At 38.0% G+C, this 22,738-nt stretch overlaps 1 protein-coding gene across 1 annotated transcript in view; it reads right to left on the reverse strand.

The window, feature by feature from the left end:
• The window catches only part of SDK1 (sidekick cell adhesion molecule 1), a 1,179,904-nt gene that overhangs the window by 12,123 nt on the left and 1,145,043 nt on the right, over positions 1-22,738 (reverse strand). The window contains 4 exon segments of the mRNA XM_044659951.1: positions 2,904-3,033; positions 6,495-6,615; positions 9,712-9,849; positions 17,209-17,373. Coding sequence (XP_044515886.1) covers positions 2,904-3,033; positions 6,495-6,615; positions 9,712-9,849; positions 17,209-17,373 — 554 coding nt within the window.

Genomic DNA, 22,738 nt, shown 5'->3' on the forward strand with positions numbered 1-22,738 from the left:
ATGCATATGCATTCTAGTTTCTGATCAATCAACAAAGCTCCCCATGCAATGTTCTGTATGAAAATACTTGTTGAATGGATAAATGTTATAAAAAAGGCAAGATAATTGGCAAATATTGGTCCTACCTTTTGAACAGATACATGTGGAGGAAAGAAGCACCAGAGCTGTCAAAGGAGGATCCAGCCTTCTACAGGGTAGAGAGGGTTAAGAAGCATCTAAAGAATATGCCTCTGGCATCATAATGCTCACTTGCCTGCCCATCTCTAGAAATAGTAAGTGGAGAAAGTCTCTAAGAAAGACACAGCTTACAGCTATCTGGTTAAAGGGTACTCCCAGAATGGCTATGTGCACACTGCTTTGCTTTAGCAATTAGGAGAAGAGAGATGGGAAAAGGAGTGAGAAGTTAGAAAGAATACTGAGTTCACCATCTTATCCCATTAGGATATCAAATAATAATCAAAGTGCTATGGAATATTGGAGGATGAAGAGTTCACTGTAGGCTGTGGATAGTTGGAGATTAAAGATGGCTTCTCATTAGAGAGGGTGGCCCCAACGCCTTGAAAGATGTTTATGCCTTTGATAATCACAGATAGGAATTAAGAAAAGGTAGCTTTTTTGGGAAACCACAGGAGCAGAGGTTCTCATATCAATTCATGTGTATATTTGTTCTGACCAATTATATTATAATGTCCTTCAAGGCAGGCACCTTTAACTGAAACTGCTCTCTCAAAAGTTACCAATGATCTTTTATTTTCCAAATTAATGTCTTTTTCTCGGACTTTATTCTTTTTGACCTCTCTGAAGCTTTTAATACTGTTGACAACCCTTTTTACTTTGATACTTTTTTCTCTCCAGATTTTTGTGACACTGCTCTCTTCTGGATTTAATCCTATCTGACTGATCACTCCTTCTCAGTGTCCTTTCCTGGATCTTTATCCAAGTCACATCTACTAATCATAGATTTCCTTCAAGTTTCTGCTGGGCTCTCTCTTCTTTTCCTGCTATACTATTTTACTTGGTGAGTTCATTAGCTCCCATGGAATCAATTATAATTTCTACGCAGATGATTTTCAGGTCTATTTGTTCAGTCCTAACCTCTCTTCTTATATCTTCAGTCTTATATCTCCAAAAGACCATTGAACATCTCAAACTGGATACTGAAGAGTCTCATTATGTTCAAAACTGAACTAATTATCTTTCTCCCCAAACCGTTGCCTCTTCTTACTTTCCATTTATTTTCAAGGGTAGCATTATCCTCTCAATCAACCAGCTCACAACCTAGGTTATCAACTGTGAGTCCTCATTCTCTCTTACCCATACCCTCTATATAAATCTGTTAAGTCCTACTAATTCTACCTGCACAAACACATTTTGCATATACTCCTTTCTCTCTTGTGACACTGCTGCTACTCTGGTCCAAGTCCTCTTCACCACATTCCTGGACTACTGCAAAAATTTCTTAAATCTTTCTTCCTTAAGTCTTCAATCTGGTGAAGAATATTTCCTCCCTCTACTCAACTATCAAAATAATCTTCCTAAGGATTAGGTCTGATTATTTCTCCTCTCTTTTTTATTTTTTCAAAAAACTTTCTATTACTTCTAAGATCACACATAAAATCCTCTGTTTAGATTTTAAAGACCTTTATAACCTGGCTAACTCTTCCCTTTCTATTCTTATACTCTGATCCTTTTCACATACTCTAACATCTAAAGATGGCAGCTTCCTTGCTGTTCTTGTCTAAGATAACTCCCAACTCGGTGCATTTTCAGTGGCTTTCCTCCATATGTGGAATGGTCTCCTTCTTTACTTCTCCCTTTTGGAATGCCTGACTTTTTTTGAGACTTAGATTAAATCCTGTCTTCTGTAAGAGGCCTTTCCCAGTTCCCCTTAGACTCCAATTTATCCTATCTATATCTTGATAGAATATAGTTCATTTCATTTTGTTTCACATCAGATTGTGAGCTCCTTGAAAGCAGAGCTGTTTTTAAATTTCTTTATATCCTTACTGCTTAGTATATTGCATACAGCAAGTGCTTAATAAATGCTTGTTGACATGACTTTTTCCCCACTGCATCTCAGGTGGTACTCACAGACTAGGTACTTGATAATTAAGACAGGTCTACTGTGCTGTTTCTATTCAAATTATGCTATGTACAAAGGATAGAAAGGATAAGATGGAGATAATCAACAAGGGAAGACACTAGAATTAAAGGTTATCAGGAAAGGCTACTTAAAGAAGATGGGATTTTAGTTGGGATTTGAAGGAAGCCAGTAGAGCTGGAACTTAAAACTGTCTTCTGGATACAAATTCAGTAATCCTTCTATTATTCTGTACTGCTCTTGGATTTAGACACCATCAATGCAGGGTGACCTAACACCATGGAAAATATCCATGATGTGATAGAGGAAGGCTCATATGGGAGGACATCTACGGGATTAGGAACCATGGCAGGCAAGACATAAAGGGACCAAGAGATTGCAGAGTACAAATATTGTATATTTCCCGGGGCTAAAGGGACGATAACCTATATATCAAGATAAGACTAGGTAACAGGTTTAGGGTTATGAGATTTGAGACCTTTTACTAGACCAAGAGGGTGGTAACCCAAATCTACTTTATGCTAGCTGGATGTTTGAGTATTTCCCCTTTGTTTAGTATTGAATAAATTCATTTGAATAAATTCACTGCAGCATGGAGTATAGATTGTTTTCTGAAAGAGCATCAGCAGAATTCAAGCTCTAGAGAGCCCTAGCAAGCATGAGGCTCAGGTGAAAGCATGCCCCCGCCCCCAGTATCAAGTACTCCAGAAGTATAAGGATCTTTTACATTTATATTATTAGTCAGAGTATGTTTATATCCTTTAATCAGAAATGTAACCTGCTACTGGAGAAAAGTACTCACCTCAGATTCAGATGCATCTACAGATTTCTCCTTCAGATTTGCACTCTCAGTTAGCACAGCTCCATTGTATTTGTTGCAGATGTCCTCATCAGAATAATGTAGACCACCAGGACTTGGTCGAGGAGGAGACCTAGAAATATGAAGAGGGCGGGGAAGTGGGGCATGTAACAAATGACATTATATGAAGGGCAGCACTGAACATAAAAGGACTTTCATCTTGAGTTTCTCAATGTGCCTTTTTGGCACATACTAATCCTCTCCACAGGCACATACTGTAGAAGGGGGCATATGCAGACTTGGACACAGTTCTCCAAACCTTCAACCACAGGTCATCAAATCCAATTGGATGCTTTTAGTTTCCTTCTCAAGGGCCAACTCGCCATCTCCATAATCCCTGTTTCTGAATAAACACTGAGTGCCTCTAAGTTGGGGGCTTTTTCTTTGCAAGTCAGGTACTGAGGACACTTGGAAGAAACTACCAAAATTACTCTACAAGCCACAAAGCTAGTCTTTTAGTGAGCGATAGCCCTCTCTTGCCCTAAAGCATGCCCAGATAAATTTGAATCAGTAGTCAGCAGTGCAAGTGGCACTTTGAGAGAACATGTTGAGCTTAATTAGGCAGCAGGAGCCAATATCAAGGTGATGGGACTCCCATCATCTTCCACCTGCAAAGGCTTGATAGTGATTATCCCTGGAATCCTGGAAATTAGCCCTTTGGCTATTGACACCAAGGTACTGAGTGGTGCTGGGTGGAGAGAAGGAAGCTTCTGAGCTATTCATTCTGCAGCTGCCTAGACTAGGTTATTTGGTTACTAAGAGAAAGGGTCTGCTTTCAGGTGGAGACATTTTGAAAGATAGTGAGGTAATTCTGTTGAGATTAGCTACCATTTTTTTTTGCAATCCCTTTCATTTATAATATTTACAGCATGGATGAATGTAGTTTTTACATGTTGTCTTATTAAAATATGAGCTTCTTGAAGGCAGGAACTGTTTTTGCTGTAGTTTAAAGCTTAATAAATACATGATAACTTACTTTCTCAGTACCATGGTAGAATCAGTCTATTACTAAGCAATTATTAAATGTTTATCATATGCCAGAATTTGGTAGGAAAAGCACAATTGTGGTCCATGACATAAACTCTTTCATATCGGTCACCTAAGTGAGAATAGCAATTATATCCTCCTTTTCTTGCTTTCGGCTAGGATAATTCTTGGCTAAGAATCAAACCTGCATTTTCATTGTACTGAAATCTATATATTTACAGGATAAATGTAGCCTATCTTTTTTTTCTTCAAGGGGAGACTCACAGAGAATCTTTGTATGGTGAGGTCATTGGCCAGGAATGTGTTTATTTTTAAAGGTTTTCATAAAAAGGACAGGAACGGGGGGGGGGGGGGGGGAGGGGGGGAAGATAGACCTCTTGACCCTATATGCCTAGTCAAAGCACCTCTGTGTTGTCTGGTATATTCATATTCTGTTTCCCTAGAAATACTGTTAACTTGTCTAAGTAAAAAGTCACTCCCAAAATAAAAGACTTTGATTTCCACACCAAAGGTCACTCATTTGTTAAAAAAAGAATGAATCTGTCATCTAACCATTTGGGTCCAATCTTTTTATTCCAAGAAGTTGAATTGATGCCTAGCTCACAAATAAATCATAAAATATTCAAATGCAATAAATGCAGAGAGAAATAAATCAACTAGGAGCATGTTATAAAGTACCAGTAAAATGATGCTAGTCTATAACTGCCAAAGGACTGTAATTGTATGGAGAACCAAAAATTTAGCACAACCACTAGCCTGTGTCTCCAAGGCCTTAAGAGCCATTTTTTGGTGCTCATTTTAATTACTAGCAAATTTGGGGAAGTAGCCTCAATACCAGAGTACCGAAGAGTACAATTTCATAAAAATCAGAAACAGAGAAAAGTGTTAATTCTTCCTTGTTATTTTGCCTTAAGTCTGGGGAACGGGAGTTGCAGATTGTTAGCTTTCAAAACTCTTAAAGGGAGGCCAAAATCCTGGCCTGAATTTAGTTTAACAGAGAACATCATGGAGAAAGGCATGAATTACTTTCTCAGACAAGAGGAAACCTGCAGATCAGCTCATTTGATAACTTCTATTTTTATTTCTTAGTTTAAATGTATTTATTCATGTAAACATCATCTCTCCTGACAGGGAAGCTCCCTGAAGGCAAGGACTGTGATTTTTTTCTTTTGCTTATTTTTTTTGTTTTTGTATTCCTAGTACCAGTAGGTAATTTAAAAATTCTTGTTGTGGGGCAGCTGGGTAGCTCAGTGGATTGAGAGCCAGGCCTAGAGACGGGAGGTCCTAGGTTCAAATCCGGCCTCAGACACTTCCCAGCTGTGTGACCTTGGGCAAGTCACTTGACCCCCATTGCCCACCCTTACCACTCTTCCACCTATAAGTCAATACACAGAAGTTAAGGGTTTAAAAAACAAAACAAAACAAAAATTCTTGTTGTCCATTGAATTATGTTTGTCCAGCAGGGAGGAGTGAATTTAAACCTATGACTGTTTCAGAAGAGAGTTAACTTAACTCTTTGTCCTCTGGTCCTTGCTGCTTTCTGTGGATCCTCACATAACTCTATTTACTTGTCTCCCTATGATACTGCTGGGCAAAGGGATGAATATTCACCAGTAATCCTGTGGTTCTATGATGTTGTTGATGTGGATATCCCTTTCATCAAGGCAGATCACAACCAACAATGCTTGCTCATTCTATGCTGCTGATGCCCATAGCAGAAGTATCCCATGGAAGAGATCCTCCAAAGGGCTAAAGTCTTTCCTCAAGTACTTTTGACTCCGCAAAGACATCCATGGTGCTTGTGGGCTGTCCATCAGTTATTCTTTACCATTATCAAGAATGATCATAGTGGGGGGCAGCTGGGTAGCTCAGTGGATTGAGAACCAGGCCTAGAGATGGGAGGTCCTAGGTTCAAATCTGACCTCAGACACTTCCCAGCTGTGTGACCCTGGGCAAGTCACTTGACCCCCATTGCCCACCCTTACCACTCTTCTGCCTTGGAGCTAATACACAGTATTGACTCCAAGATGGAAGGTAAGGGTTTAAAAAAAAAAAAAAAGAATGAGTATAGTGGCTTGTCACATTGTTTATCTGTTTCTTCTAAGAATAGCCTCTAAACTATAGCATAACATCATTATAAAGATAATGATTAAAAAATTATAAATGAATTGCAAGCTCCTGCATTCCAATTTACACGATCAGCTACTTCAGGTTATAAAATATGCCACCTTCGAACGTAATCCACCAATTTAACACTGATCTTCACTGATGTCTCTTTTGAAGTTATGCAGTATATGAGGCCAACAGTATTTTCTAATATAATAATTATATCTTTTTACTTTTCTCTCCTTATCCCCAGCATTAATCACAGTGCTTTCCACAGAGTAAGCACTTAATAAATGCTTTCTTCATTCATTCACTCTAACATCCTACTTGCTTAAGTTTGAATGGAGAAATGTACCAAGTCACCCAACAAGGGGCCCTGCCAGGGGGTCGAAATCACAAATTAATAAGTGGAAAGCACTGGTCCAAGCTAAAATGTTGTACCTGGTGCCATTCTTCTTGGAGAAAGTGCTCTTGACATTTAGATGGCGACTGTTTAGCTCTAGGGCGGCAAACCCTCCATTATCCAGAGTAACTGATTCATCCATATTGGAGATGCTTTTTCCTGTAGAAAATAAGTATGTGGATGATAAAAAGACCAACTTGTTTTTATCCACTAACAAATAACTATTTACTGAGTAGAGAGAACCAACAGACCAGATCACTCCATAATCGAGAGAACATGAGTTAGGTGTTTAATCTTGTACTTACTGGAGCGGTGCTGATTAATGAGACAAAGATGCTACCCTCACGGAGCTTACAGTTTAGTTGAACACCCACACAACATTAAAAGTTAATTAATAATAGAAGGTAACTCCAAAACAGTAAACTAAGTGAATGGAATAGAAAATAATGACTTTAAAAGTATAGAGGGGATTAACACAAAAAAATTCTGGAAAGACTTATAGGAAGTGATGCAAGGTGAAGTGAGCAGAACCAGGAGAACATTGTACATAGTAACAACAATAAAGTAGAATAATCAACTATAAATAACTTAATTATTACCAGCAATGCAAGGATCCAGGACCCAAGGGACTTGACACAAAAGGCTATATATCCACCAACATAGAAAGAACCAAGAGTCTAAATGCAGATTGAAGCATACTGTTCTTCACTTTATTTATTGTATTATTTTTATTTTTAATTTTATTTTATTTTTAAAATTTTTTTTAATTTTATTATATATTTTATTTCATTTTTATTATATTGTAATATTTATTGTATTGTATTGTATTGTATTATAGATTTTTCTCCAGTGTAAGCAATATGTGTCTACTTTCACAAGATGACAAACATGGAAATATGTATTGTATGATAACACATATACAAGTTAAATCATATTACCTGTCATCTAGGAGAGGATTGAGGGGTGGGAGGGAGGGAGAGAACATGGATTGCAAAATATCAGAAAACAATTATTTAAAATTGTATCAATAAGTAATCTGGAAAAAATAAATAAAAAAAGAAAATTTAGAGGAAGAGCTCACTGTGGGTGATAGAGATCAAGAAATTGACTTCCCTGAAGGGAGGAGGTGGACCCGAAGGATGGGCAGGAATTGCATTGGCAGAGAGGAGTGAGGAATGCTTTGTAGGCTGAAGGAACAACAGAAGCAAAGGCATGGAGATAGTGATTTGCATAGCATATGACCATAATGAAGAAACTGCCCTCACCGGTGTAGTTTGTAATCCCTCTCTCATTTCCTGGGGATCTATTGCTCTTTCATACCTCCTAAATGCTACCTATGAGTATCAGCATGTACACACAACAGGGATGAGAGGTTGTGAGAGGACAACCAGAGATTGTCAAGGGAGAGAAAGGAACCCAAATCTCATGTGGAATAAAGAAAATAGAAAAAGTTAACAGTCAGAAATGGGGAGGGAGCAGCAAACGAGAAGATAAGGTCCATTAAGGATAAAATATTCTCACAGAAAGAGGAATCAGTAGGGAAAAGGAGACAATAAGAAGGGCCTGGAAACCAGGAATTGGACAGAGAAAGGACAACGAGCCAGTAGAGGTTTTGAATGATGCTACAAACCCAAAGGCTTAAATTCTGCTTGTCTCTCAGGCAGAAAATGGTAGACACTCTGGTAGACAAGTATTTTTTCTAAACTTCAATTATGATGTTATATTAATACTCCAGGGTGAGTCTGAATATCAGAAGCTGCAGGTCGTGTCTGTCTTTTCATGTCTGTTTTCCAGGCGGAGAGGAAGAGTGAAAAGGGGGACATTTTCTATGCACCAGGCATAGGGTTCTGTAATAGCATTAGCTCAGGAAAATGCCATGCCATTCATACATTTTAAATCCCACAGGAATAAAATCTGATTTACTAACACTTGTTAGAAGTGAATTTATACAGAAAAAAATAAATCCTTTCTTTGGGGGATGAATTGCTGAACTTCACAAAAGGAAATGGTGAGCTTTTTATAGAGCCTTGTATTTTATTAACCCTTTAGGACTGGATGTGCTGTTAACTTGATGGATAGTTAATGGTAAGAGCCTATGTGCAGGTTGGTATATCAGAACATCCACTCTCAGGGTAGATAAGAGTTAAAGTGGTTCTATTACATATGGGCAAGAGAACCTTACCAGAACTCAACATTTCTAAGATGAAAAGGCAAGTTGAATTTGAAAGCTCCAAACTATGGAGCTAGCTCTGGAAAGGGCTCTGTTTCAACTATTTTTGTTAGTTCTAGTCAAATACTATTACAATAGATGCCTAGGGACTAGCTACAGTCTTTTGCTCTACTGGAATAATGTGCAGAATATCACCTGAAATAAGGGCTAGGGCTTGTAAATCATTTTATTATGTATAGATTTTACCATGTTGATTTTGTGTGTGTATGTGTTGGAAGAATTTACCATGTATGACAAATTTATTTTTCTAGTGATTTTTGAAGACTAGATTTAGAACAAAAGCAAAAGTGTATATGGTAAGGTGCAAGTGTTGATCAATTTTCTGTATAACTTTCACAATCCAAACTCAACAATATGTAAAAGTGCAGGAGATAGAATGCTGGACCTAGACAGACAGACAGACAGGTTCACATCTGGCCTCAGACAATTACTTAGTATATGACACTGGGAAGTTGTTTAAACTCTGTCTGCTTCTGTCTTTAAGTAGAACTAATAATATCTACCTCCCAGATTATGGTGAAGACTAAAGAGATATTTGTAAAACATTCTGCAAACCTTAAAGTTCTATGTAAATGCTAACCATGATGATGATGAGGCTTTGTGTTATATTTAATAAGACTTCTTTGTAGAGATATTTATGCTTTTACACGATCCTTTTACATATATTATTTTATATGGCCTTCAAAACAATATTTTGAGGTATGTGTTATTAGCATCCTCATTTTGCAAGTAAGGAAACCGAGTCATATAAAGAATAAGGGACTTGCCTAAGATCACATAGCCAGCTAGTAGCAAAGCTGGAACTAGAACCCAAGTTATCTCAAAGAGCACGATATTTTTCCCATTACTCTACAATACCTTCAAGAAAATACATGCTTTTTTCTCCTACCTGCAAATAAACACAATAACAAAGTCTTTGGCACTATATTGAACCACGGGGAAAGAAAAAATAATATCCAAACTCTTCAGCTTAAAAGAACTCAGACAGGGTATAAAAATAGGAGAAATGAAACCAGAATTCTCACCTGTGTTACAGTTCCTATATTTCTTATTCTGTCCATGCAAGACCAAGGCAAACACAACAAGCAGGATAAGTATCAGACTTGAAAGAGCCATCACCAGAAGAAACCACCACTCCTCATAGAATGGAGTTTCTGATTGGGCTGAAGAAAAAAGAAATAAGTAATGAAGAGAAAAATTCCTAATAGTACTCATATAAAGCTCCAGAAGAAGTGTCTTTTTTTTAAACAGTGATTTCCTTTTACCTTCAGTAAGGAAAAAACATCTATTTAGCATTCACAGAAATGTCATAATCACCAGCTAACATTTACTGGGCACCTCCTCTGTGCTAGGCACTCGGGATACATATTAATATTTGATCTTTGCCTTCAAAGCTTACCATTCAGTTGGAGGACACTCAACAAAGACAACAATACAAAGTAGTTAAGCTAAGTGGCCAGTGAATGGTGCAGACACTACAATAGGAATTTATAGGAAGGAGAGAGTTCTGTAGGATGAGGTCACAGATTTGTAGAGCAAGTTTAGAGATGGAATGGAACTTAGAGGTCATCTAGGCCAACTTTTTCATTTTGTAGATAAGGAAACTGAGTAAGACCCAGAGAAGTAGTCATTTCTCGAGTCACTCAGCTAGTAAATAGCAGAGGTAGGAGTCAAACTCTGGTTCTTTTCTGACTCCCAATCCAGTGACAAACATTCACAGTTTCATATACAACTCTCATTTTCTACTCTGTATGGAAATGCTCACTTTGTTTGGTGTCTCTTAAATTCAGCATTAAAAGAAAAAACAAGCAATTGAGCTATTTCATAATTATTAGGGAACTGAAAGAGAAATTAGACAGGGCTGTGTCCCTAGTATTCCTGGGTCAGAAGTAGAACTCTTAACTTGGGATTCTTCACCTCCTTGTCCACTCCCCAAATTTAGTTTTTTTTTATGGAGGATTATGGTTAAGGAAATAGTAAATATCTCCTAGTCTTAGGTTTGACCTTACTTGAAACAACTTATCTGGGCTTGCTGCTGCTTTGGAGACTCTATAGCTTCAGGCAGTCAGGATAGGGAAGAAGGTGCTACTGAGAAGGTTGTATGTACACCAGAATAGAAAAGATTGGAGGAGGCGTCTTAGGGGGACTAGATCTGGCTGGCTGCCTGACAACCCCTTTTCCTTTCCCCTTTCATGGCACACTGTCCTTAGGATCACAAGATCATGGACTAAGAGCTGGAAGGAGCCCTTGGGTCTATCAAGTCCAAACCTTTCATTTCACTTATGAGAAAATGGCCATCTAGAGTGGTAATGTAAACTAGCCCACAGTCACACATTTGAAAGTGTTCAAGATTCAAAAGGATTTGAACCTCCATCTTTTGATCAAGTCCTCTGACTCCAAATTGCTTTTTTAAAGTACCGTTTGATATTCCTTTATCCTCTTAACCTTATTTTATGTGTGTGTCTCATATATATGTATATGTATATATACATATACATGATACATACTTATAAACACATTCATACACACACATGCACCACTCCTTGTTTTATTTATTAAACCTAATTGATATCCAACCTTAGGAAGATTTCCTCATGCCCCTGGCCCCCAATTCATTATTGACTCCATAACCTTGATGGCCACATTCTTGGCACAGCTTTGAGGTGTACAGTTGTGCACATGTATAACATGTGCATATAGAGTCCCACATATACATGCATATCTACCTATACAAAATAATTTTTTTCATTAAGATATATCTTATCATTAAAAAGCATATCTTGAAGAAAATTCAGAGGAAGACAAAGATTTTTTAGCAATGTTCATGTTCTTTGCATTTTTAGTGAACTTAATATCAGAAATATCAGAAATTCTCTCACAACGGATGTCATGGAAGGGTCCATCCCGCATTCTTGATCAGTGCCTCCCACTCATGCTATGGTGAACTACATTTGGGGTACGTTGGAAGATTGGGAATAATCTGGAATTTCATCTATTGATGCAAAGCATGGGCTCAGGCTGGAGTTCCAAGAATGCATACAAAACAAGCCCCACATCTGGTTTTGAGGTAAATGTTTCACTGGAAATGTGGAAAATGCCTTCACTCCAGGAATAAGTGGGGTGAATTTGCTTTGGATAATGTGGCACCACAGGGTTTCTGAGGAGATGATAGGATTTTGATTCCAAAAGACATAAACAGGTCTTCATGCTTCACATTAAATACTCCATCTAACAAGTTCATACAAATCCCAGACCTATTGCCCCGACATAGCTGAGAAAGACTGGCTCTGTGATGGGAAGCAAAGGTTTGAGTGGATCTATTAGAAATATCTCAGTAGGGTACAGTATCACCCAATTTTGAGCTGTCTGGATATGGAAGAAATGCCATCAGGTACAGATCTATTTACTTTTCAAAAGGATGTAATAAACTGAGCACACTCCAGATGGCAAGTTAAAACTTGTATTTTTGGACCCAATGGGATTTCAAGAAAACATTTAAGTCACATTTCTCCATGTACTAGAAAAGTAAGGAAGTCATGTTCTTAAATGACTTGGAAAGCAAGGGATGAACTTCAAGCAACTGTATATGCTTAAAATTAAAAGTAAAGGGGGAGGGGGCAGCTGGGTAGCTCAGTGGATTGAGAGCCAGGCCTAGAGATGGGAGGTCCTAGGTTCAAATCTGACCTCAGACACTTCCCAGCTGTGTGACTCCAAGTCACTTGACCCCCATTGCCTACCCTTACCACTCTTCTACCTTGGAGCCAACGTTGGCTCCAAGACAGAAAGTAAGGGTTAAAAAAAAAAAAGTAAGAGGGGGGAAATATATACATACACCTACACAAAAATAGCAAACTCATTCCATTAGCACATATGTAGTATAAAAGATGTTTTTTCACAGGAGAATGATACATTCATCAATTCCTTGCTCAATCTTAAAGTCATCCCAAATATACTTTACTGGACACCCACTGAATCTTTGACTTTGTAGTTATTTTGGTTTACAAAGTACAAATTGAACTCTGTCCCTATCCTTGAGAAGCTTATAAATTAGTGGGAAAAACAGGATGGATAAATACATTCACAACTGAGCTATCATGTCAAGACTTTTAATTCTTCTCCTTTGGTTACCAAATATCTAGAAAAATTATTCTGTACTTCCCTCCTCCACTGCCTCAGTGCCAATTTACTCTTTACAATTTGACTTCTGACAACTTCCTTAAACTCTATTGAAACTAGATCTTACAGATGATGGAGTCTAATCTCTAGATCAGTGATTCCCAAAGTGGGCACCACTGCCCCCTGGTGGGAGCTGCAGCAATCCAGGGAGGCGGTGATGGCCACACTTTTTTTGTATTAAATTCTATTCTGAGTTCAATAAATAGTTTCATAATTTCCAGGGGGCACTAAGTAATATTTTTTTCTAGAAAGGTGGCAGTAGGCCAAAATGTTTGGCAACCACTGCTTTAGATGAACAAAAGCCTCCTATACAACATACCTAATGAGTGATCTCTCACTTAAACTTACTAAGTCCCAGGAATAGGCTACTATCCCTTTAAATAGATCTAGACAGAAGGAACTTCTCAAATCAAGTTGGAATTTGCATCTTTACAACTTCTACCTATTATTCCTCATTCTCTACAGAGGCCAGTCCTAATTCAATGAATTTCTCTTCCATGGGATAACTCTTCAAATTCTGGAAAGCAGCTTCATGTCTGTTCTAATCTCTTCCACAGGCTAAACATTCCCATTTCCTTCAATCAGTCCTTCTATATGAAATGTCCTAAAGACCTTTCACTATCCTGTTTGACTTTCTTTAGATGCCAAATCAATGTTCATCAGTGGCTATCCTACTATCTGAATCTCAGAAATGAATAGAAAACTAGAGATGTGATTTGACCAAAACAAGGTATAATGGAACTATCACATCCCTTGTCCTGGACACTGGCTCACTCTTAATATATCTAGAGATCTTTTTCACATTTTTGGCTGTTATACAATAATCCTGACTAAAAATTGAATTTGTAGTCCATGCCAAACCTCCATCTACTTTTCAGAAAAACTACTTTTTAGTCACATCTTTGTCATCTTATATTGTATTTATGAAGTTGATTTTTTGAACCTAATTCAGTCCAGTATTTTAGCCTGTCAAATCTATTTAGATCCTGATTCTATAATCCAGGGTATTGGAGACTATCTCTCCAAATTTTCAAAGTAGCCCTCCAAGTTGGTGTCCTACAAATTTGATTAGTGTGCTATCTATATCTTTATCCAAAGTAACTGCTAAAATGACTAATCACATGGGACCAAGTATAGATATTTGGAATACTCTGCTGGGGGGTGGGGGTGGCATGGTAGGGGGTGGGGCAATCTCTTTCACAATAACATTAAACCATGAAGAATTATTCTTTGGTTCCAATAATTTAAGCAGCTCTAACTCCACTTTACTGTTCTACTATATAATCCACATTTCTCTATCTTGTCCATAAAAATAGTATGAGATATTGTCAATTTTTTTGCTAATATCTAGACAACCCATATCTATAGTCTTTTCCTGATCTACTAGTATAATAGCCCTTTCAAAAAGGAAAATCCAGCATAGTTTGTTCCTGATAATGTCATTATGGCTATTTTTGACCAATGCTCAATCTTCCAGATATACTATCCATTCCTCTTAATAATGATTTTTCTATATTTTTATGAGGAATTAAAGGCAAACTTGTTGGCTTTTCATAAAGAGATTTCAATCTCTTCCTTTTTAAAATGAAAATTAGAACATTTACTCTCCTTTTTCATCTTCTATGATCTTTCAAAGATGACTGAGATTGGCTTAGCAATCACACTTAGAGTTTTCAGTAATCTCAGATGCAGTGGGCTTAATGGCTTCATCACAATAAGGGCAGTTAGGTCTACTCATAATTCTCTTCTTAACTGGATTTCAGCTCCCTAGTAGGCATTTTTGTTCTGTCATCTCCAATCCCAAACTCATTTTCTTTGATAGAGAAACAGAAGCAAATTAAGTGTGGAGTTCTGACCTGTTTCTCTCTGTTCATTTTCATTCTGTCCAACCTGAGAAGTGAGCCTGTCCCTTAATCCTTTTTGACAATATAGTATTCTTAGATTTTCTCCAACTGCTTCAAAATTTTGGCATGCTGATGCTATACTTAACTTGCCACATCTCTATACTCACTCTAGTCTTTGCCCTTATTTTCATCTTCTGTATATAGCTTTTAAAACATCTAAGCTGGTTGATCATTTCTCTCATCATGGAACTCTAATGAAAAGATTCACATCGATTTCTTCAGACAATGCCAACTCTTCATTTTCATTGGAATTGTCTTTCTTCATGTCTTTTTTTTAAACCCTTATCTTCCACCTTAGAATCAATAGTGTGAATTGGCCCCAAGACAGAAGCCTAGTAAGGGCTAGGTAATGGGGATTAAGTGACTTGCCCAGGGTCACAGATGTAGGAAGTGTCTGAGGCCAGATTTAAACTCAGGACTTCTTGTCTCTGGGTGCTCAATCCATTGTGCCACCTAGCTGCCCCTTCTCTTTTTGTTTTAAGAAATTCAATCTAATGCTACTTGGGTAGAATTTTCCTTTAGGATTTTAGTCCAGCTGGTCCTTATCCTTTCTCTGAACCTTTTGGAATCTGATCTCCTAAAATCTCAGGTGTATATCAAACTATGTTTGGATTTTTCTCTCCTCTATCACAAACTCTACAATGAAAAGAAACTTCCTCTTCCCAATCCCCAATATGCCTGTCCTAGCAACAATAACTTCTTGAATAGTTACTCCACTTTTGAATCTTATATAAACAGTTTCTCTTACTGGTTCTTCTCCCTTTTTCAAGAATGAAGTCATTAGAACAAGCAAAGAAATTATCACCCTTCTGCTTTTGGCATAAAATACTCTGGAAGACTTCAGATAATTGAAGTTCTCCATCACTATTGTATTGTAGTTGTGTGCCAGGCTCATGATCATTTTGCCAAATCACTCATTAGTTCCTTTTTCTGTTCAGGTGTTCTGCTATATACTCAAATGAAGTACTGTTTTGGTTTATGCTTTCATTCATCTTCACCTAAATGCTCTTCACCATGTTTTTGTTCTCTTGTTCTTAAATTTGCCCACATGAATATGTCTTCTTGAAACATAATTTTACTCTGCTTCTCTTTCCCAATACACATGTGTGCATGCACACATACACGTGAGCACAGAGGCTTTTTTAAAAATCTGTATTGTTTCTTCTAAATAAGGTATATCATTTTATGGCCATAGTCCAGTCATAGGTCTCAAATTGGTGAGGTCAGATTGACCTCTGTGCCTCAGTCTTTTGCTGTGTTTATTTGTTTGATTTTAAACACTCCTTCCTTACCTTCTTTCTTAGAATTGATACTGACTATCTGTTGCAAGATAGAAGAGAAGTAAGAGCTAGGCAAGTAGGGTTAAGTGACTTGCCCAGGGTAACAAAGCTTGGAAGTGTCTGAGGCCAAATAGGAACCCAGAACCTCCTATCTCCAAGCCTGGTTTCTTTACCCACTGAGCCACCTAACTGCCTCCTTTGTTGTTCTTGATAGTATTTCTCACCGCAGAAATGAACTGGCAAGAAGCTAGTGGCATAAACTCCAGTGTTGTCATTCTCCTTTTCATCTCATTAGCACACTCTTACCTCATTAATGTCTTGATAGTCATATCTGACTTTCTTTCCTTTGTCTTACTCTTGTTTTGGTTTTTACTCAATGATCTGACTTGCCTTACTAACTTCCTTTTTCTCTGATAATTGCCCTCCTCTTCTTTGTGTTGTCTCCTTGAGCTCAAGTCCTTCTGCTTTGCCCCTCATCTCCTTTTCTCCTCAGGTCTTCTCTTCAGGTTCTTTTCTTCCTTCAGCTCTTTAAGTTTGAATCCTTTCTCCTTCCCAAATCCTCCTTCTCCAAAAGTAATTTCTGGCCTTCTTCACTTTTCTAACACTCTCAAAATTTCCTTTACAAACTTTTCTTTTTCATATATTATATTCACACAAATCCCTATATGCCCATGCATGCACACATATACACACGTGTACATCTTGTACACATACACACAGCAAAATCAGGAAGACTCATCTTCTTGAGTTCAAATCTGGCCCCAGACACTTATTAGCTATGTGACCCAAGTCATTCAACCCTGTTTGCCTTAGTTTCTTCATCAATAAAATGAGCTGGAGAAGGAAATGGCAAACCTCTTTAGTATCTTTGCCCAAAAACACCCTAAATGGGGTCCCAAAGATTTAGACATGACTGAAACAACTGAACAACAGAAAACATATAAATGTGTGTATAGACATACATGCATACATGTATACATATGTGTATATGTGTGTTGTACACACACAAACATACATTTCCCCTCCAGCCTTAGCCTTTACTATGAAACCATATCCTGCTTCCTACACCTCTACTTGTGGAACATCATCTGGACCACACTAGTATCTCCGACTGAACATGCCTAAAATTGTACTCATTATCTTCTCCCTTAAACCCTATTACCTGATACTGCTACGGAGGGACTACTAGGTTCTCCATAGCCAAAGTCATTCACTGCTACCACTCGAAATTCATAAGTCACTCCCTGCCGGAGCTTGTCCAAGCCAACTGTGTAGGAGGTAGCACTTCGAGGGATGTCCTTCACAAACATGTCCCATAGGCCTTCATCTGGAAAAGAAACAGGAAAAGAACTTAAAACTTATTCCTCTTCTTCCATTCAAACCTCCAACCCAGGGAGATTATTTCATTACAAATGACTGCTCTTTTTGGCTTCAGTGAAGGTTAATACTTATGTAATTAGAATCTGCTCCCCAGGACTCAAAATCCCAGCTTCCCATGTTCCTTCTCACGTTACATCCTTACGTTTTGGAGATAAAGTTTGAGTGTGACCCTGCCCTATGCTCTTTTCCTGCAAATGTGGCTGGTAAAACTTTTCATTACTCAGGGTTTTACTTTTGTTCTTTTATTCCTTTTACTTCAAGTGATTATTAATAAATCTTATAAAATATAATACTTGGAGTTATTGGATATTAATTTAAATCTTACACACTTGTGTAAATGGTAATCCACCACTGTTCAAGAATACATTATCTAGTTTGTGGGCCATCTATAGCCTTTGCATTCTTCCTCTGGACCAATGACCTGTTATAGATCGTGGGGCATGAGGGAGAATAATAGGGAAACCTCATAACATCAAATGAGATAATATTTGTAAAACATTTAGCACAGTGCCTAGGACATAGTAGGCTCTATATAAATGCTTGCTTCCTTGCCTCCCTTGTTTCAATCCTAAATCTCATGACAACCATACATTATTTCAATATTCCAGTACTTTAAGGGGGAATCCATGACTACAATAATTTATCACCAAATGCCAGCCTACTGATGGTGTTCCCCTCTTTACTTAGACTAGTCTTTGAACGGCAGACCTGAACTCCACTTAGACCACACTCAAAACCTTTCCAGGAAAGTAGAACCTGAAAAAGCTTGCCCTTCCTTGGCATAGCACTTGGGAACTCAGAATCACCTTCATATGCCAAAACAAAGCATTTGAGAGAATTAATTCTTGATTCTGCATTTTATATTTGATTTTATTTTGTAAGTGATTTTATTCTGTAACCATATTCTATCAATATTCTATATAACAAACTTAAAGCCTCTTCTCTGTCTCTAGGGAAGATGCATATGTATGCAAAAGTTCAGCCTTCTCTCTCTGAAGTTAGATACCAAAGCCTGAAGGTTTTCCATGATCATGATTAAAGACAAACTCTGTTCTCAATACACTCATAAAACAATATCTCAACATTTCCTGAAAAGTTTGTGTGTTATCTTTGAGAATTTGGACCAATTGACCTTCTCCCTGATATAGCAATTAAAAACATGATTTCATCTAATCCCCGCAACTCCAGTTCTTCTACATACCTGGGTCCCTATCAATAACTTCAGTATACAACTGGGACCCAGAAAACTCACAAATATATTCCTTAGAGACAGAGAGAGGTGGTCTCCATCCCATATGTGCCATACACATTTTCTTTAATCACGATTCCCCAGCCCCATGACGTTTCCAATCCCACATCCAATAATATGGCTTTTGTTCTGTTCTTTGTTCTTTTTTTTTTTTAAACTCTTAACTTCTGTGTATTGGCTCCTAGGTGGAAGAGTGGTAAGGGTGGGCAGTGGGGGTCAAGTGTCTTGTCCCATATATCAGGACCCCAGAGCGCCCCAGTGTAACAACAGCCGTGTTGATGAAGTTGGCCATATTGATCACTTCCCAACTAGGTTCTGAAGTAAAAATCCTAGGCTGGCTGGCCAAAACTGTTATGTTTGTAATAACAGGGATGTTGGAAAGCTGATGGTATGGCCAGGGCCAGGTGCCTGCAAGACACTCTCCTCCCCGCCACACAGGCTTGAGTGAGGGGCAAGTGCTCTTTGCTCTCCAACCCCCCCTACTCAGCAGTTGGTTTTCAGTTGAATATGGAAGCAGGGCAATGACTTCTGACAAGGCTCAGCAAAGCTAATCTCTACTGATGTTCTCCTCAACCTATATTCCCCACAGGTCTGATTGAGGAACTGGGTAGAAGCTAGATAGCTTGATGTTAGGGACTGAGAAGCAACAGACTTCTTAGGCTGGCAACTGACAGGAATCAAGCTTAATGGCTATAGTGAGTATACCCAAATAATACCCAGGCACTGCTATCAAAGATAAAGCTTATATTGATAAAAGAAAGAAGGGGAAGGCAAGAGGGGGTAATCAGGATTTGGATAAGAACTGGGAAGCCCTGAACTGTCTGGTTGAAGCTACCCCTCCCTCCACCCCCCACAAGGGAGTGGCAAATCTTTAGCTAACTTGCCCTCAAAGCTAATAGTAATTATTTCTAATATCTAAATGACTAAATAATTATTATATTGATGCTGGAAAGGTCTAATCCTACTAGACAGGCAAACTCCTGAGTAGAAACCACAATGGCTTTTGCCACTATGGCCTCCCAGGTGAACCTCAAATCAGGAACAGCCAGCAGAGAGATCTGCTCCTCTCAACTCCCAGAAATCAACTGTTTAACTCCCTACCAACTGCCCCCTCACCCAAAGTTCTCCAGGGGGGTCCCCTGGAATTCTGGGTGCCCCCTCTTTGTTCTATATTTATAAAAATAAATTACATCTTTAATTTGAGGTCTTTAGTAAGAGTCAATATCAATGATCCACTCATCTATTAATGGTTTGTGCACCCTAATAATAAACTGTTATCTTGCACAGAGAATTGCCGCAGCTTACCTTTTAGCTAAATTTCATATATTTAGAATAAAAGTAGGCTTTTAAGGAGGGTATACATTTGATGAAGAATTTTGTCTTCAGGCTGACTCCTGGGTGTTCTGGGATCTCCCACCATGCTATCCTATCCACATCCTCTTTTCCTTAATGTGTATCCCTAATTCTCCAGATCTAGATCCTTTTAAACTTGACCCATGCCATCAGAAATCTTGGTTTGCCTCCCTCTCCCTCAAGGTCATTGCTTTCTGAATGTTCTCCTTTTCAGATGCTATTTCAACATTTATCTTCTGGAAATACAAATGGACTTTTCTGAACTAGTTAGTATACCAAGTGAGTGTTGACTAAGGGGAGCTTTTTTAAAAAAATGTGTTAGAATGTCAAAAAGAAGGATATATCACATAAACCGATAAGTATGTGTGCCATAATTTATATATACATACATATATATAATATACTAAAATGAGTGTAAATAAAATGTTATCTAAGGTTCTTTCTATCTCTGACTTCCTATGATTTGATTATGAGTGGTGTTTCTTATTCTAGTATGAGATTTCCTACTATCAAAGAGAACAGTTAATCCTGAATGACAATATACAGGGTGTTCCAAGAGTCTTAGGGAAGTTTAAAGCTTTAACTGCTTAAGCTAACAAATGTTTTGGGGGAAAATGTATTTAATAGTTTAAGCTATTAAAGCCTAACTTCACTAAGACTTTTAGGACACTGTATATTCAAATCCCTGAGAGGTGGTTTGCTGGGAAACTGAATATTGTATTCAAGGTATCTACTTTTTTAATATATAATATTGTTTAGCTATTTTTCAGTCATGTCTGACTTTGTGACCCCAATTTGGTAGGTTTTTTTGGCAAAGGTCCTAGAGTGGCTTGCCATTTCCTTCTTTAGCTCATTTGACAGATGAAGAATGGAAGCCAACAGGGTAAAGGATCTTGTCCACGGTCACATAGCTAGTATCTGAGATTAGATTTTAACTCAGGAAGTTGAGTCAGGAAGACTAAGGGCTAGCACTCTATCTATTATGCCACCTAAATGCCCCTTTTTATGTATAATACATGGGTACTTTTTTCAAACATTCATTAGGCTCATGGATTGTTTAAATCTTAAATATGCAAGGTTCTTTAATAAAACTTTTATTGAACCAAATGTCTATACCAAAATATCTATTTCAAATCATATGATTCATTACTAATTATATATATTATATGCTTCTATGTCTACACACATTAGCATTTCTATCCTTTCTACATATGGATCTTTGGAAAAGGGAAAAGATTTTTGAAAAGGAGAAAAATATTTACATATACAGGTGCCTCTGACCCTGACAGCTTTATGGGAAGACGTGCAATGCACCTAAATCATTATTATCCTATACTGCAAAACACCGGATATGTTCAAATGGATTTTCCCAACAGTAAATAATAATGAAATTTCTGGCATATATGTCTATACTTGCATGGGATTTATAGGCCACTAAAGCCTTACTGCACTATTTAAGTTCCTATATTCATATACTGAATGAGGTAATGTATGGGAAAGTGCTTTGAAGAGTATAAAGCCCTGTACAAGTGTAAGGCATTATTATTATTGCTATATATCCACTTATATCTAGGCTCATTTTTCAGGGAGATTGTCATTACTGCAGTAAACTCAAAATGGCAATCTTTAGCCTAGGCCTATCTATTCTAAAACACTGATATTCAACACTGGAAGAGACTCAGAGCATGTTTGAGCTGGGAGGGATCTGAAGAAAGCGTCTCATCTTACTGATAATGGAGTTCAGTCCTCAACAGGTATAATGTTCGGCTGAAGGAACTGGAGAGGTCACCTAATTCTCCCGATTCCATGCCTTTGCTCATAATACCATCTGTGTCTGGAATGGGCTCCCTCTTGTATTTCTTTCTACTGATGTTCTTCCCTTCTTTCATATCCCAATTTGGATGCTATGGCCTGCATCCTCCCACGAATACTACCTGGCCACTTTGAAGGCAAGCTTTTTGCTTACAGATTTCTCTAAGTACTTTCTCTGCATCTTCCCTTTTGCAGTTGCATTATTAGCATAGTTACTTATGGATTTGTCTTCCTTCCATTAGGTAATAGACACAATAAATATTTCTTTAATTGAATGGAAAAGAGAAGACTTGCAGGAGGAGGAGGTGGGGGAAAGGTAACATCACTGTCTTCATATGTTGATTTTTAAGTTGGAAGGAACTTTAATGACCATCTCATCCAATCCATGCTTGAAAAATAATCATCATAGCATCCTTAGCAAGTGATAGTTTAATTTTTGCTAAAACTCTCAGAAAGATCTAATTTATTTTTTTTATCCTTGCCCTCTGCCTTAGAATCAATACTAATCAATTCCAAGGCAGAAAAGTGGTAAGGGAGTGACAGTTGGGGCTAAATGACTTGCCCAGGGTTACAGTCAGGAAGTATGTGAAGCCAGATTTGAACCCAGGTCCCCCTGACTCCAGATCTGGCATTCTATTCACTGTACTATCCAGCTTAGTCATTTTTAATTCCTTCAACAAAGGCTTCATAGAGGAGGTGGCATCCAATTTGGTAGTGGAAAGAAGGAAAGGCCATCTACAGAAAGAGATGTAAGGGGTAAACTATTCTAACCACCTGTGACATTCTAACCACAGACATCCATGAGCAAAGACATGGAATTAAGAGAGCAAGGTGGAATCCCCACTTCTCTCCACTGAGCCTCATGGAGCTTCATACTGCATAGCCTCTAGGCATTTCA

This window comes from Gracilinanus agilis, chromosome 1 (genome assembly GCF_016433145.1).
Source record: "Gracilinanus agilis isolate LMUSP501 chromosome 1, AgileGrace, whole genome shotgun sequence".
Classification (NCBI taxonomy): domain Eukaryota; kingdom Metazoa; phylum Chordata; class Mammalia; order Didelphimorphia; family Didelphidae; genus Gracilinanus; species Gracilinanus agilis.